Source organism: Bombina bombina, chromosome 6 (genome assembly GCF_027579735.1).
Source record: "Bombina bombina isolate aBomBom1 chromosome 6, aBomBom1.pri, whole genome shotgun sequence".
In the NCBI taxonomy this organism is placed as follows: Eukaryota; Metazoa; Chordata; class Amphibia; order Anura; family Bombinatoridae; genus Bombina; species Bombina bombina.
In genome coordinates, this window is record NC_069504.1 from 1085369192 (window position 1) to 1085386044 (window position 16853).

Here is a 16853-nt window from a genome sequence, read left to right on the forward strand (position 1 = left end):
CATTGTGCAAATATACCTGCTTCTTTATCTTATATCTGTCCTTAAAACAATCACCAGTACTTTGAGAGAACAATGGAAAATCAACATTTTATTACCTTATCTCTGCTATATCGCACTGGGAGTGTAATTTCTTCTGCTGGCTGTGTTTACAAAGCTTATCTATAGCTGGTACGCGCGGCCACAAACTTTCAGAATAGGTGGGGATACCACATGTTAAATCAACAATTTCAAATGCCAATATAAGGGTAAAGGAGCTACTTGTAAACAATTTAATACACTCCAGCAGGTTAAGTGGATCATTGGGAACAAATTAAAGGGGAGTAAATTTTTGAGTAAACTGTCCCTTTAAGGAATTTACTTTGTTAGCAAAGGGAAGTAAGGTGTGGTTTGTTGTCCTAAGCTAGGTCATTGACTAGAAGCTAGGTAAGCCAGATAAGTGGTGGGGGAGTAAGCCAGGTGTACAGTTTCAGCTGGTCATGCTTCTCCTGGATTGATTAATTAATATTCATGATGTCACTAGGAGGAGGGGTTGCATATGGGATATAAGCTGATGCACATCATGCCAAGGCAGAAAAATAATTTTGTCTTTTTTCCCTCCCACCCTCCCTAGATATAAAACAAGGCTTGCCAAATGAAGAGGTCACATCGTATGGAGTGAACAGAACAACACGGATAGGGGCAAATGCTGTGGTCATTGTGCCATTCAAGATAAGACCGCCTGTGTTCTTGCCCCTTATGGGTCATGATACCATGTGGCATGACATCAGCTTGTGATCTGTCGGTCAGAGCTGGTTGATTGCAAGTAATTGAGAATGGTTAGGACTGTCATTCATATACATGTTGCGGTAAATATTGCGGCCTTGCACATGGGTACGGCGATAATGGGGGGAGGTCTGTAGACTATGGGGTCATTGAGGGGTGGTCTGTCGGTCAAACTCATTTTGCCCTCCTAATCTGCAGATCTCTCGGCCTGCTATTTGCCAGTAATTTCACCCCTGAGTTGCGTGCAGTCACGCTCCTTGGTTATGTGGGTCGCATATTTCTATTTAATGCTGGTGCATTTGGATTTATGATTTGGATTTGATTTATTATGATTGACAGTTTGAGGATCGCTCATGATACTGTCATAAAGGCATAATTCAGTTTCATTAATAAATAAGTGACCTTTTCTAATGCCATTTGTGTCTGTCTTTATTATTATTATTATTATTAATTAAAGAAAATAAGTCGGGGGAAGGTTATAAATTAATGGGATTACAGGGAATGGAAAACTAAATTCCTTATAAGTTGGGGATCCTGTTATTATTACCAATTTCATAACATTTTTAAAGATCAGATTTTTTGAGCACCACTGCACAAATAGTTCTATGCAAAGTGAATACACTAGCACAGGGGTTTTAACCATTTTATGAGCAGTGTACCAAATAAATAATAAATTAATTAATTTAGTGTTATTATTCACATAAGTAACAATAATAATGATGATAACAAACTACATCATAGTAGACCCGTAGTCCTGCAGCCCCTCTGTCAGCCCTGTACCTAAATCAGACCTCAGACCCTTTACCCTGCAGCCCCTCCGTCAGACCTGTACATACATAAGACCTCAGACCCTTTGCCCTGCAGCCCCTCTGTGAGCCCTGTACCAATATATCAGACCTCAGACACTTTGTCCAGCAGCCCCTCTGTCAGCCTTATACCTATATCAGACCTCAGACCCTTTGCCCTGCAGCCCCTCTGTCAGCCCTGTACCTATATCAGACCTCAGACCCTTTGCCCTGCAGCCCCTCTGTCAGCCCTGTACCTATATCAGACCTCAGTCCCTTTGCCCTGCAACCCCTCTGTCAGACCTGTACCTATATCAGACCTCAGACCCTTTGCCCTGTATCCCCTCTGGCTGTCACATACCCTCATATGACCTCAGTCCTTTGGGCCTAATGTCCCTTTACCTAACCTCCTGCTCCCCCGCTACTATCTGATGCTTTTGTTCCCTTGTGTGCGGTGGGCTGCCATTCATGCATTGTGCATGGGGCTCTTATGATGGTACAAAACCTGCCGGTGACACATTCTAACAGCAAGGCAGACATGTGACAAGCATGGCATCAAAAGTCATGTGACTTCTTGGTGCAGCCCATCTAATGCCATTAACAGCTGCCATACCACAAGTGTAATAGGTTTCTGACCCCTGTACAAGCATGCATATTGTTGTTCATCCTCTAGGGATGTGAATAAATCATTCTATATTAATACTTGAGTATAAACCTCTGAGACTTGATATACTTGTATGTGATTAAAAGTCACATAGTTCTGCACATTTGTGGACCTGGTGCCAATTATCTGCTTTCCATTTACTTTCCTGCCCTGCAGCTAACATGAGATTGGTGCAGAAATAACTCTAGAGACCTCTTCTCCATGAGCCAATGCCTTAAAGGGACTCAGAAGTAAAATGAATCTTTTATGATGCAGAGCATAGAATAAAAACACAATGTTCTGATTTACTTCTGTTAGTGAGTGCACTCATTTGTCTTAGTATAAGTCAATATAATGTAGTGCCTTTCCAAGAGAGCTGAGGTCGGTTCAGGAGTGTGTAAGTGACATCATACTTATAACATTAATGCAAGCACTCCTGCCTTACAGTTCTCATGACACATGCACACTCCTGAGTCTACAGCAGTATGCTCTCATAGATAGGAGAAAGATGTAAAAGGTAAATTTAACAACAGAAGTAGATTTTCTTTTTTCATTATATTTGAAATATGAAAGTTTACTTTTGACTTCCATGTCTCTTGAATATATACAGTATATATATATATATATATTTATTTTATTTTGTTTAATTTATTTATATATTTATTTATTTTTAAATCTCATTGTGTTGCTTCATGTCAATTCTCTGCAAGTTTACATGTTTTTTTTATTTGTATTATTATTATTATTATTACTGCTATTATTATTTAATATCTCCAGTCTATTGTATTATATTATTAAAGGTTTATTCTATTGTACATTTATACCCATTAATGTGTTCCCAATGATCTATTTTATCTGCTTGATTGCATTAAATTGCTTGCAAAGAGCTTATTTACCTTTATTTTTCATTTGAAATAGCTGCATAACCTATTTGAAAGGGTGTTTGTGCAGATGCTTTGAATGCAATACAATGTACACTTTTCAGCTACTTGTATGAAATAATAGTACTTTTAATACTGTATATTAAATACTATTTTTGTACTCAGAAGTAGATGTGCAGGGGCTTAGTGGGACAAAACAAGCATACAATTTTAACCCCTTAAAGACACAGTCATACCCTATACATTGGGTGTTGCATGGGGATTTCAGGTCTATTACAGCCTGAGGCATGCAGAAATAGCGTGCACTTGCTGATGTTGCTATTACACCCCTAAATGCCCAAAAGACAGAGTATGTTGTCTTTCTTAAGGGGTAAAAAATTCCAATATAGTTCTATTATCAAAATGTATTACATTCTCTTGGCATTCTTTGTTGAAGAGCATATGTAGGTAGGTAGTGTACACGTGTCTTTAGCACTGCTGCCATATAGTGCTGCAGATATGTGGACGCTACCTGCCTGGTTACACTCTTCAACAAAGAATATCAAGAGAATGAAGTATGTTTGATAATAGAAGTAAATTGGAAACTTTTTTTATTAAAAAAATAATAATATGTTCGATCTGAATCATGAAAGAAAAAAATTGATGAATGATTTCAATGTAACAACCAAAACCTTTTGTAACTATTTCATGAGTTTGCCAGGGGGAGATCCTTTTTATTTCAAATTCCTCTTTTGGCCAAGTATAAAAAATTAAATACATAAGAAAAAGAAAAGTTAAAATCAAAGACATCTGTCTGTGCTATGAAAGTCAGGACATTTCTTTCAACCTCACTGTCTAAATATTAAACAAAGTACAGAACTTTTTTTATGTAAAATCATTTGGTTACATTATAAAATATTTGTATTTTTTGTGATTAAACTTTACCAATAAGGCAGGTTATGTTCTGCTAAAGTGATATGATATAAAGAAATGACTAATGAAATATTTCAGCCAATGAGCTGCATGCATCTAACATACCGTGTCACATGTTGCAGCTAGCGCAAAAGCTCTGATGCTACACAGAGAGACGTTTTAAAGGAACAGATTAATTAGGCCAAGACATATGCAATAGTTCTTTTAGATAGTAATCAAAACCACAGTATTTTATGCACAATTTCCTTCTAATTTATATTTTCCAGTCACCACAACAGCCCCATGGTGGCAGCATTTTTTATTATAATAAAACAAAAACCAACCACAAGGTGACAGCTCACCTCACTTGATTTGATGTAATTGATACAATTGTTTTGATTGGCTGAAACACTCACCTTTGATTATTAAAACAAAATACTACGCCCATGAGGGCCAATGGGTGCACAAGCAAAATAAGAAAATTGAAGATAAATTACATATAAAATACAGTGGTTTTGATTTATATTCAATGACATATTATATACTTTAAAGCCTAATTAATCTATTGAAATAAAGTTAATTATATTGTTAAGGTCCCTTTAAAGTCCAATTAATCAGTATTGAAGCTCATAGGAAATGCATGTTTGTGCACAATTGCAAAAAAAAAAAGTATTTTTATTCAGGGATCCACTATTAAAAACCCTGCAATAAACATTTGAAATGACCCACTTTTAAATATAGCAAATGAAAAATAGTTTTTCATTAACCTTTTTGCATCTTACCAATAAATGAATAATATTTTATGATGCTCATTTAGCAGAAAATCTACATTTTGGAAATAATCTCCAGTACATCAACGCCACCACATGCACTTACAATTGGTGCAAAACGTTTCATCCATATTGTTTTCTTTTTGTTTTTTAGAAAACACAGACAAGCAAGGCGCTGTGTAAAACTAGAGCGTGCTGGGCTAGTTGCATCCACCAGGAAACATTGGTCATGAAAATAATACTCTGCATTGTCATAATGTAGCACGAATTAACAAACATAAATGGAATGCTAAGCCCATTAGCCTATCTGCTATTCCTGTAAATGCCTCCTGTCTTATACTTGATAATAGTTTGTCTCAGACACTGAGTCGCTCAACAGCTAAAGTGGGAAAACAAAGCAAATCATTTCCTCCCATTAAAACAATACAATTGTATTTTCTTATATCGCAGTTTTGGTAATGAGTATCTAAGATGGTGTAATGAAGTAATACAGTAATAAAAAACAGATAACATAATGAGATTTATTTCATCTTTACTGATAATGTTGATATTTGGAATCCTGTTATGTAAATGTTTCAGCCGCACATTTTAAATGTCTTGGAGACAAAACTATAGTATTTAAATAATGCTAACAATATTATTCTAATATCTAGTTCAATTAAAAATGAATACACTTATGGAATACCCCTGGGGGCCCCAGTGTTGCTGCGGTTTTAAAGGGACAGTCTACTAATAATCCCTTTATTACCCATTCCCCAGTTTTGCATAAACAACATTTATATATTAATATACTTTTTACCTCTGACCTTGTTTTTAAGCCTCTGCAAACCCCTTATCTCAGTACTTTTGACAGACATGTATTTTAGCCGATCAGTGCTGACTCACAAATAACTCCACTGGAGTGAGCACAATGTCATCTATATGACACACCTGAGCTAACAGTGTCTAACTGTGAAAAAATGTCAAAATACACTGAGATAAAAGGCAGTTAAACAGCTTAGAAATTAGCATATGAGCCTACCTAGGTTTAGCTTTCCACAAAGAATACCAAGAGAGCAAAGCAAAATTGATGATAAAAGTAAATTGGAAAGTTGTTTAAAATTGCATGCCCTATCTGAATCATGAGAGTTTAATGTTGACTAGACTGTCCATTTAAATCTGCAAGTCTGCTGCTACTTAACCTCTCTACCACCTAAAGGGTGGCGGGTTTCAATCATCCCGATCCGACTGTGATAATTAACAGGCTCTGCTAGCAGCAGCTTGTGCAATGTTTAATAACAGACAAGGTTCGTGATAGTCAATGTTGTCCTCGCAACACATGATAAATGGAGCCCAAAGAGTACAATTAAAAAAACTACTTTCCCGTTTATTTGTATTATAAAATGTGTTTTGTTCCTTTGGTATCCTTTTGCCAGTAAGTTACTCTTATGTATAAAAAGGGGTATAAATTCAAATAATGAAAATATATGTTTGCCACTATATAAATCAATTGTAAGGCCACCCCATTATAGAAACAATGTAAAACTGTGTTAAATATAGGTGATGTATTTAAAGTGGCATGAAAGCTGTTTTTTTCAGAAGTGTTAAAGATACAGTAAAATAGCATTGTAGTCAAAAAGTAAAAGCTTGAAATGTAAAAGCTAGCGTAAATTGTTTTCACATGCCAATTCAAACAGTAAAAGGGTTAAACCCACCATTGGCCAGCTACTTAACCTTATAGATAAATAAAATATAAACACACAAAAGTTGGGTATAAGACCAACAAGGTCATGTTTATTAAATATAAAATTTAAACTTTTTCAGTAGGAAGTGTTAACTAAATATGATGGTGCAAGAGCCAAACTACACATCCATGCGGCAGCATGTCACAACCCCAGAATTTGCAGCACTGCAACTGCAGATCCCCTTGCCGGGGGAAGCGCCTCTTCAAACTAACCAGCCACCCAGATGGAACATGGGACCAGCAGTCTCGCAGGGAGAGGCGCAACTGGCTTCAAAATGCTGCATCATGCCCTTCCCATTAGCTCGACCCCTGTTCCACTAGGCCCTGGTAAAAATTAAACGGGGTCCTGACACCGCATTCTAGGATGAATGAATACAAACTACACCCTAGTAGGGATCTGGGTGATGCTAGATTTACCACATGCACCTACTCAGAGAAATGAATGCACATGCCCCTGCCACCAGCCACTATGCCAACCCTACACCAATTAAAACAAAAGTCAGCCACAAACTGACAATACGGGATGGGAGGGAAAGTCAGAAGATCCTGCAGCAAAGAGGCTGAGGAAAATGGATGCACAGAATACAACAGGTAGAGTTAAAGGGACAGTACACTATAAAATTGTTTTTCCCTTAATGTGTTTCCAATTACTTTTTGTAACCAGATGCAGTGATGTGTGAGATTTGCTTTTTTTTAGGCTTATTTGTGTATATGAATGAGCTAATTTTGTGTTTTGAAGCCACAACCTAATAAAATGGGTTGAGCTTGTAGCTATTATCAGATTGCATTACTTTATCACATTGTGTACATATACCTGCTTCTTTATTTTATATCTGTCCATAAACCAATCACCAATACTTGGAGCGAACAATGGAAAATTAACATTTTATTACCTTATCTCTTCTATAACCCACTGGGAGTGTAATAATTTCTTCTTCTGACTGTGTTAACACAGCTTGGCCTTGAGGCCAAAAACTTTCATGGTGGGTGGTTATACCAAAGGCTAAATAAACAATTTCAAATGCCAATATATAGGTAATGGAAATACTTGTAAACAATTTAATACACTCCAGCAGGTAAAGTGGATCATTGGGAACAAATTAAAGGGGAGATTTTTATTTTTTTTTAGTAAACTGTCCCTTTAAACCCTCCCCCAAACCTGCAACAATGTTGCAAAGTCTCTCAGCTAGGCTATGACTTACAGGGTGTCTTAACCCTTAAGGCATTTCAGTTAAGGGTCTTACACTTTTATAAGCGTCTTTATGAATTCTGCACACTGGGCCTAAATGTAGGTGAAAAATCATGAGCTATAACATATGTGAATTGTTCCTCTTCCATTAGTGCATCATATTTTAATATTTTTTTTCTAAACTATATTAACCTTGATACTGAATGAAATACCAGTCTATCCCAATGCCAAAAAGACTTAAAAAAATAATTTTGTTTATTCCACGAATATACACTAAAAATGTCATTTCTATTCTCTATATTTCGTATTTTTCCACAACTCCCAGACTACTTTTACATTTTAATTTGCACTCTCGTCACTGTTTCTAATTAAGAACTGTCAAATACAGGACTAATTATAAAAATATGACCTGGAGTTAATTGACATTTAAAATGTATTTACCTTCGTTTACTGTATCATTTCTGCTTTTCAGTGTGTGAAATTTAGTTTAAATGCATTTAATCTACATTAGCGCTATGACTGAAAATGTCACTTGACAATTATACGTAAAATGACCTTGGGATTAGTAGGGGAAAATGAATACATTACTTTAAAAGCTATTCCTTTTACATTTTAATTTTGCTGTATTTACTTTATTAAAGTAGTCAGATAGTTATTACCCCATCTTCAATCACAGAATATATGATAATTGTACAAGTTATGATCTCTCACTATTATTAAGTAAAGAAGCACTGACTGACAGTGGTGCAGTCAGTCTATATATATATGTTTGTACAACATAATGTAATGGTAATGGTATTTCTAATGCTACCTTTAAATGTAATATTCAATTTAAATTTTTCTAATTTGAATATTGCATATTTTGAATCGAATGATGCAATATTTAAATTAGAAAAATTTGAATTGACATATTTGTAATAGTATTTCTAATGCTCTCTTTAAATGTAATATTCAAATTATGCTACATTCAAAATAGAACATTTCAAATCAATATATTTGTAATAGTATTTCTAATGCTCTCTTTAAATGTAATATTTGAATTATGCAATATTGGAAATAGAAACATTGTAATGAATATATTTGTATCTATTATGTATTTTGAATGTTGCTATTCGGTGGGTTAAAATCTGGAAATAACATTCGATAACCGAAATGTAATGGATTTTCGATCTTATCAACATTCGATTGTCCAAGCATGCATTTTGGGTTCTTTTATAAGGTGGTGAGAGTCCATGAGGCCTACTTATCAAGCCGTCAACTTTCTTGCATTCGCCGGCACCAATACGCTCGCCTAAGATCGCCTAACATCGCTGTCGCGGACCTGAATACGCTCTCCAAAGTTACCAAAGAAGCTGTCAAAAAGTCGCACACCAAGTACGGGGCGATGAGCAGCGGACTGTTGTTAACTAACAGTCATCGATCTCGCTGCTCTTCGGCTTTTTCCCAGCTTTATTGGTATACTGTCACTAAACACCGCCACTATACTACACTGTTTTACCCCTATCCCGCTGCTCACGGACCCCGCTGCAACTAAATAAAGTTATTAACCCCTAAACCGCCACTCCCGGAGCCCACCGCCACTCTAATAAACTTATTAAACCCTATCCTGCCGCTCCCGGAGCCCACCGCAACCAACATTATGTTATTAACCCCTAATCTGCCCCCCTACACCGCCGCCACCTACATTATGTTATTAACCCCTAATCTGCCCCCCCTACACTGCCGCCACCTACATTATACTTATTAACCCCTAATTTGCCGTCCCCAACGTCGCCGCCACTATATTAAATGGAGTCCTTAAAGGGACATAAAACACCATTTTTTTTCTTTCATGATTCAAATAGAACATACAATTTTAAACAGCTTTCCAGTTTACTTCTATTATCTAAACAAGAGTTTCATTCTCTTGGTATTTTTTGTTACAAAGCATGTTTAGGTAGGTACACACTTAAAACCTAGAAACGTCTGTAAGAAAACTGTACAAATTTTAAAACTGCTAGTATTATCTCAAAAACAAGGATGGCGCTAAGAAGCGATTCGTTTTCCAAGGAGAAAAATATTTAATTACAAATATACATATTATACATTAAAAACAGGATGCACCCATTATAATATTATAGTGTAAAGCAGTATTTGTTAGTTTGTAGAGCCTAACATCCGTTGTACTGACTAGTCTTATTAGTTGAAACACAAAAAAGAGTCTCGTAACTCAATGTTACAAAATCAAAACGGTCTGTGTTTTTTCGGGACGGTTCCCTGGTCACGTGACCTGTTTTGACCAATCATAGGTCCGTTATTCCAGCCAACAGTAGTACATTATCAGCCCATTTGAATTATGTTGGATCTCTAAATGAGATAAACTTAAAGCGCTTTGAGAACACTGTATCCAGCCAAATATATCAGTGCAGAAATTATACAATTTACATATAGTAAATAACTAGGACTCTGAGTGATATCTCATCAGTGTCTGCCCAGGATGGCAATCAAACTGCTAGATAGATGGCTTTCACAAGTAAGCGCTTGCCTATACAGCCTATAGGATCCACTGAAACCCTAATGGTCTAGATGACACAATCAAGCCGTACTGTTTAGTGGTGCTGACATGCAGCTTGGATCCTCCAGCAACTTCTACGCCTTTGTCAAGATCCAACATAACTCAAATTTTCTGATAATGGACTACTATTTGCTGGAATAAAATACCTACGATTGGTCACAACAGGTCACATGACTGGAGAACCGTGATGAAAATACACAGACAGTTTTGATATTGTAACAGTGAGTTACTAAGATCTTTTGTGTTTCATCTAATAACTCTGACTAGTCAGTACAACGGATGTTAAGATCTAACAAATACTGTTTAACACTATAAGATTCATAATATTATAATGGATGCATCCTGTTATTAATGTATAATATGTATATTTGTAATTATATATTTATCTCCTTGGAAAACAAATCAATTCCTAGCGCCATCCTTGTTTTTTAGCAACATGTTTAGGTAGGCTCAGGAGCAGCAATGCACTAGGAGCTAGCTGCTGATTGGTGGCTGCACATAAATTATCTTTGCCATTGGTTCCCCTGATGTGGTTCCTAGTAGAGCACTACAGCTTCAACAAAGGATACCAAGATAACAAAAGCAAATTTGAAAATAGAAGTCATTTGGAAAGTTTTTTAAAAGTATATGCTCTATCTGAATTGAAAGAGACATAAAACCTAAACATTTTCATTCATGATTCAGATAGAATATACTATTTTAAACAACTTCTAATTTACTTCTGTTTAAAAATGTTCCTCGTTTTCTAGTTATCCTTTGTTCAAAAGCAGGAAGGTAAGTTCAGGAGCGTGCACGTCTCTGCAACACTATATGGCAGCAGTTTTGTAAAAATGTTATACATTAGCAAGAGCACTAGATGGCAGCAGTTTTATAACAATGTTATACATTAGCAAGAGCACTAGATGGCAGCAGTTTTATAACAATGTTATACATTAGCAAGAGCACTAGATGGCAGCAGTTTTATAACAATGTTATACATTAGCAAGAGCACTAGATGGCAGCAGTTTAATAACAATGTTATACATTAGCAAGAGCACTAGATGGCAGCAGTTTTATAAGAATGTTATACATTAGCAAGAGCACTAGATGGCAGCAGCTTTATAATAATGTTATACATTAGCAAGAGCACTAGATGGCAGCAGTTTTATAACAATGTTATACATTAGCAAGAGCACTAGATGGCAGTAGCTTTATAACAATGTTATACATTAGCAAGAGCACTAGATGGCAGCAGCTTTATAACAATGTTATACATTAGCAAGAGCACTAGATGGCAGCAGTTTTATAACAATGTTATACATTAGCAAGAGCACTAGATGGCAGCACTATTTCCTGTAATATAGTGCTCCAGATATGTGCACACTACCTATCTAACTACCACTTCAACAAAAATAACAAGAGAAGAACGCTTATTTGATAATAAAAGTAAATTGGAATTTTTATTAAAATTATATTCTCTATCTGAATCATAAAAGAAACGTGTTGGGTTTCCTGTCCCTTTAATGTTTTGTGTGTGTGTTCTGTTCTGAAATAAAGGTTTATTTGGGGGGGGGGGGTCTGCTTTTTCTTTTTAATAGAAATGTAAGACTTTTTTAAACCCACAAACTGACATTCATACACAAATAAAATAAGATCATCTGGATGGTTATGCAGTATATAATGTTTTAAAATGGATAGTTTTTACATTAAGAGCATTTTATGAAAGTGCCCACATCTCACACAAAAATACATTTAGACCCATAAGCTGCCAACATCAATCACTATCTATCATATTACTATTAGCCCCGCCCCCCACTCATTCAAAAATCTGTGAAACACCTGCTTCAACCTGGTATAGAAATGGCCAAGTGCAGTGAATATTGTTGTAGTGGTGCCATTGGTCATTAGCCAGCACAATTTGTACTGACCCAATAAACACACTTGTATTGGTGCAATTAGCCTTTGGTCACCAGTTTGTAAGTGTTCCATTGAACTTTGGTCAGCACAATTTGTATTGGTTTCACTGGCCTTTGGTCAGTCTTTTAGTGCCAGTGGCCTTTGGTCATCATAATTTGTATTGCTGGCTGCTGTGGGCCTTTGCTTATAACATCAATGTGCCGATTGCTTTTGGCCATCAGTATTTTTTGGGTGTCATTGGTCTGCAAAGCCTTTTTTGTTATCACAAACTTCAGGACCTCCCATGTGGTTGTGAAAATGATTGTGGTCTTGCTCAACAAGAGAGCAGCCTATTTTAAACAATATTTAATAAACAGATATATTGATTCATTAGGGTCACAAACAAACCAGAATTTAATGATGATATCTCATCGTGGGTACAGCTCAATTAAAAAGATATAAAAACAAAATGTGAAATGCACAGCAAGAAATAAATGTATGTCTGCATGTGTCCTACTGCCATTTTTGCAACAATAACTTTTCAAAGAAGCATTTTTGCATATTATACATATCGGCGTGTTACAACAAAGAATGTTATATGCACTGTTGAGCGTTTTAAATTCCACTTTTTTTTTTCTTTCATTTTAAAGAACCTATTTGTGCCCAGACTGAGACATTTAAAACCTGACCCATTCAATGACCTCAAGATTCTGGACTGTCTGTACTGTAGAGTCACTTATTCCTGGAACTATAAATATTAAACTGGAGTTCTAAAGGCCCATCTCTGGTGAACCCTTCATATTTAACAGTAAACTGATTAACTAGTATCTAACAGCTTAATTTGCCATTTATATTTTATGCCATGGAGAAAGAAACACAAACAAGATGGTGGTAACATATGACCCTGTGTATATACAGTATGTGTGTAAAACTGATAGCATTATTATAATTATTTATTTTATTTCTGTCTGGGAAAACTCCACACTATCTAGTTTGAGGTAAACCTAATGCCTTATTTATATAATGATTTATTGATACATAATGTCACAAAAAAATCTATAACATTCAACATCATTTCGAGGTCAGTAATAAATATATATGTTTCCTAACATAGCAGCATAGAGCAAAAAAGGAAGCGTACTATTTCCTTATTTACTGTAAGCTGAGTATGAGAATGATTGCATAATAAATTACAGTTATTTCTTATAAACAAAAACAAAAAAAATGTATTTGAACTTCAAGTTGTTTTACTTCCCAACTTCATTTGTTTATGTAGTTTATAGGGATGGACGAATGTTTGAAATGTCGAACAAATGTTTCCCTTGACATCTGTTCTATCATTCAAATGTTACTTTCTATAGAATGAATATATAATGTGACAACTGAATACCAAACACAATACATATGCCATTAGACAAACTGGACTCGATGATAGTCAACAATGAATGTTGACATGTAAATATTCAAAGTTTACATTTAATAAAGGGAAAAATTAAAGGGACAGTCTACTCCAGAATTTGTATTGTTTAAAAAGATAGATAATCCCTTTATTACCCATTCCCCAGTTTTGCATAAACAGCAGTTATATTAATATACTTTTTACCTCTGTAATTACCTTGTATCTAAGCCTCTGCAGACTGCCCCATTATTTCAGTTCTTTTGACAGACATGCATTTAAGCCAATCAGTGCTGACTCATAACTAACTCCACGAGAGTGAGCACAATGTTATCTCTATGGCACACTTGAACTGCACTGTCTAACTGTGAAAAACTGTCAACATGCACTGAGATAAGAGGAGGCCTTCAAGGGCTTAGAAATTAGTATATAAGCCTACCCAGGTTTAGCTTTCAACAAAGAATTCCAGGAGAACAAAATCCATCGATAATAAAAGTAAACTGGGAAATTATTTAAAATTACATGCCCTATCTAAATCATGAAAGTTTAATTTTGACTAGACCGTCCTTTTAACTTTTGGAAAAATCAGATGTCATCAGTTTTGCAAACATTCATTTATAATGAATGAATGCAACCAAGAATTAATATTTTTTAACAAATATGCAAATATATTCGCCCATCCCTATTGTCTACCACTCTTGTATCTATTGCATTAAATATTCATGACTGGGGTAAATAGTTTGAGCAGGAAACATCTCACCAATAATTTTAGTACAAAGGGTGTAAGGTAAGGGTTACCCACAATGCAACACTAACAGGACACGCCAATGGGATTGAGGAGGGTTAATCCCAGGAGGAACATGCGGTACTGCGACATTCAGATCATACATACGGGTGCTGTCCTGGAAATGTCAGGGCCAAGAGGACGTGATCAGAGCCTCACAGACAAAAGTAGCATGCAGTTACCTGAGGTTTCTTCACCTTAATGAGCCAGCTAGGAGGGACTATAACAGCTGCGTGGGCCCCCAGGGAGCAAGGCTCCTCTATGTGATGCAGCAGGAAGCAGGTCACCTTGTTGTGGAACTAAACAGAGAAAGGGATAATCAGAGGTGGAAGCTGGACTCTGTGTCAGATATATTTCTAAATCACCTGGATTACAAACACTACAGAAGCAGTAAAACTAATGTCTTTAATGTGTTACAGATTTGTCTGGTTACCACGTACTTAATTAATACATTTCTATGTACAAAAAAAGACCTTTTACAAAAATTAAGGAATGTTCTATTAATTACAGAACAGAAAATCTGGAACTTTATTTTTTATTTAAAGGGACATTGTAGTCATATAGTCATAGCTGACTGGATGTCACTATCATTTATTAGTCAGAGATAAAATTTACTAGTCAGCCTTATTGCTGATTCATCCACTGCTTTTTCTTACTAGTTCTGCACCTAGTAGAACAGTGGACAGTGATTAACCCCATCACAATAAAGATATGTTTTAAAAGCATTTACAACTGTCACTTTGTCAAGTATGTTTATCTTGTCTCCTTTTGCAGATGCAGCCACAAACTAGACAGATATAAATAAGCGCCTCTTTGTGGGCAGTGGAGAAAACATAATTTCCAGAGTTATATTACAGGAAAAATAAATAATAAATAACAATAAATGACACAGAAACAGTCAGAAGGAACATGTGCAGTAAGTGTCAGAAGGAACATAAACAGTAACAGTCAGAAGGAACATAAACAGTAACAGTCAGAAGGAACATGCGCAGTAAGTGTCAGAAGGAACATAAACAGTAACAGTCAGAAGGAACATAAACAGTAACAGTCAGAAGGAACATAAACATTAAGTAGTAACAGTCAGAAGGAACATGTGCAGTAAGTGTCAGAAGGAGCATAAACAGTAACAGTCAGAAGGAACATGCGCAGTAAGTGTCAGAAGGAACATAAACAGTAACAGTCAGAAGGAACATAAGTAGTAACAGTCAGAAGGAACATAAACAGTAACCGTCAGAAGGAACATAAGTAGTAACCGTCAGAAGGAACATGTGCAGTAAGTGTCAGAAGGAACATAAGCAGTAACACTCAGAAGGAACATAAACAGTAACAGTCAGAAGGAACATAAACAGTAACAGTCAGAAGGAACATAAACAGTAACAGTCAGAAGGAACATAAACAGTAACAGTCAGAAGGAACATAAGTAGTAACAGTCAGAAGGAACATAAACAGTAACAGTCAGAAGGAACATAAGTAGTAACAGTCAGAAGGAACATAAGTAGTAACAGTCAGAAGGAACATGTGCAGTAAGTATCACAAGGAACATAAGCAGTAACAGTCAGAAGGAACATAAGCAGTAACAGTCGCAGTAACACTCAGAAGGAACATGTGCAGTGTCAGAAGAAACATAAACAGTAACAGTCAGAAGGAACATCTGCATTAAGCGTCAGATTAATCAGGGAGAGCAAGAACACAGACGGTAATGGCCAACAGGAGCACAGGCAGTAACAATCAAAAGGAACATATGAATGAAGTGTCAGAAGGATCCTTGGCAGCAAGAACACAGGCAGTAATGGTCAACAGGAAAATGTGCAATAACAGTCAAAAGGAACATGTGCCCTTAACTGTAAGTGTCAGAAGGATTAGGGAAAGCAAGAACACAGGCAGTATTGGTCAACAGGAACACAGGCAAAAATGGTCAACAGGAGCACAGGCAAAAATAGTCAACAGGAACACAGGCGGTAATGGTCAAAAGGAAAATGTGCAGTAACAGTCAAAAGAAACATGTGCCGTAAGTGTCAGAAGGATTAGGGAAAGCAAGAACACAGGCAGTATTGGCAATCAGGAACACAGGCAAAAATGGGACCATTTTTCCTTTTCTATTTTTACTTTTTTATTTTCCTCATTGGAATTCCTCTGATTTATTCTTTTATGATATTTATTTTTTATGCGCATTTGTTATGTTCGAATTCATTAAATTTATATATACACTTTAGCCTACTTTGGAGTAAGGCACTCTTCTTTTATAATATTATCACTTTGAATCTGATTAGGAGATTTCAGAGGAGCGTGTGTATTTTAGTTATATAGAATATCTCCTTGGCGCTATAATAATTTCTACTGTCTAGCCAGTGCAATACAGCACTCCATGGCATGAGAGTTTTGTTATATTTACACTTTGTGCTTTGTGTTTTATATTACTTTATTCTTAATATTGGGTTTTTTGAAAATTATTAAATTAAAGCTTTCTCTTTTGCACTCTTTTTGTATTTTCATGCATTTAGATTTAGATGCAGCAGTGATTTTACAAATTCTGATAAAGTTTTGAAAGTTTCTGTGTTACTTTAACAAATTAGGATCATACTTTGCATATTTATGTGTAT

The 16853-nt window shown here is 35.9% G+C and overlaps 1 protein-coding gene across 3 annotated transcripts in view; it reads right to left on the reverse strand.

Moving 5' to 3' along the window:
- Window positions 1–16853, reverse strand: part of DGKI (diacylglycerol kinase iota) — a 560838-nt gene that overhangs the window by 470360 nt on the left and 73625 nt on the right. For all 3 annotated transcript variants that reach the window (XM_053718992.1, XM_053718991.1, XM_053718990.1), the window contains exon 8: window positions 14436–14552. In XM_053718992.1, the coding sequence (XP_053574967.1) occupies window positions 14436–14552 (117 nt within the window). The remainder of the gene's footprint in view (window positions 1–14435; window positions 14553–16853) is intronic.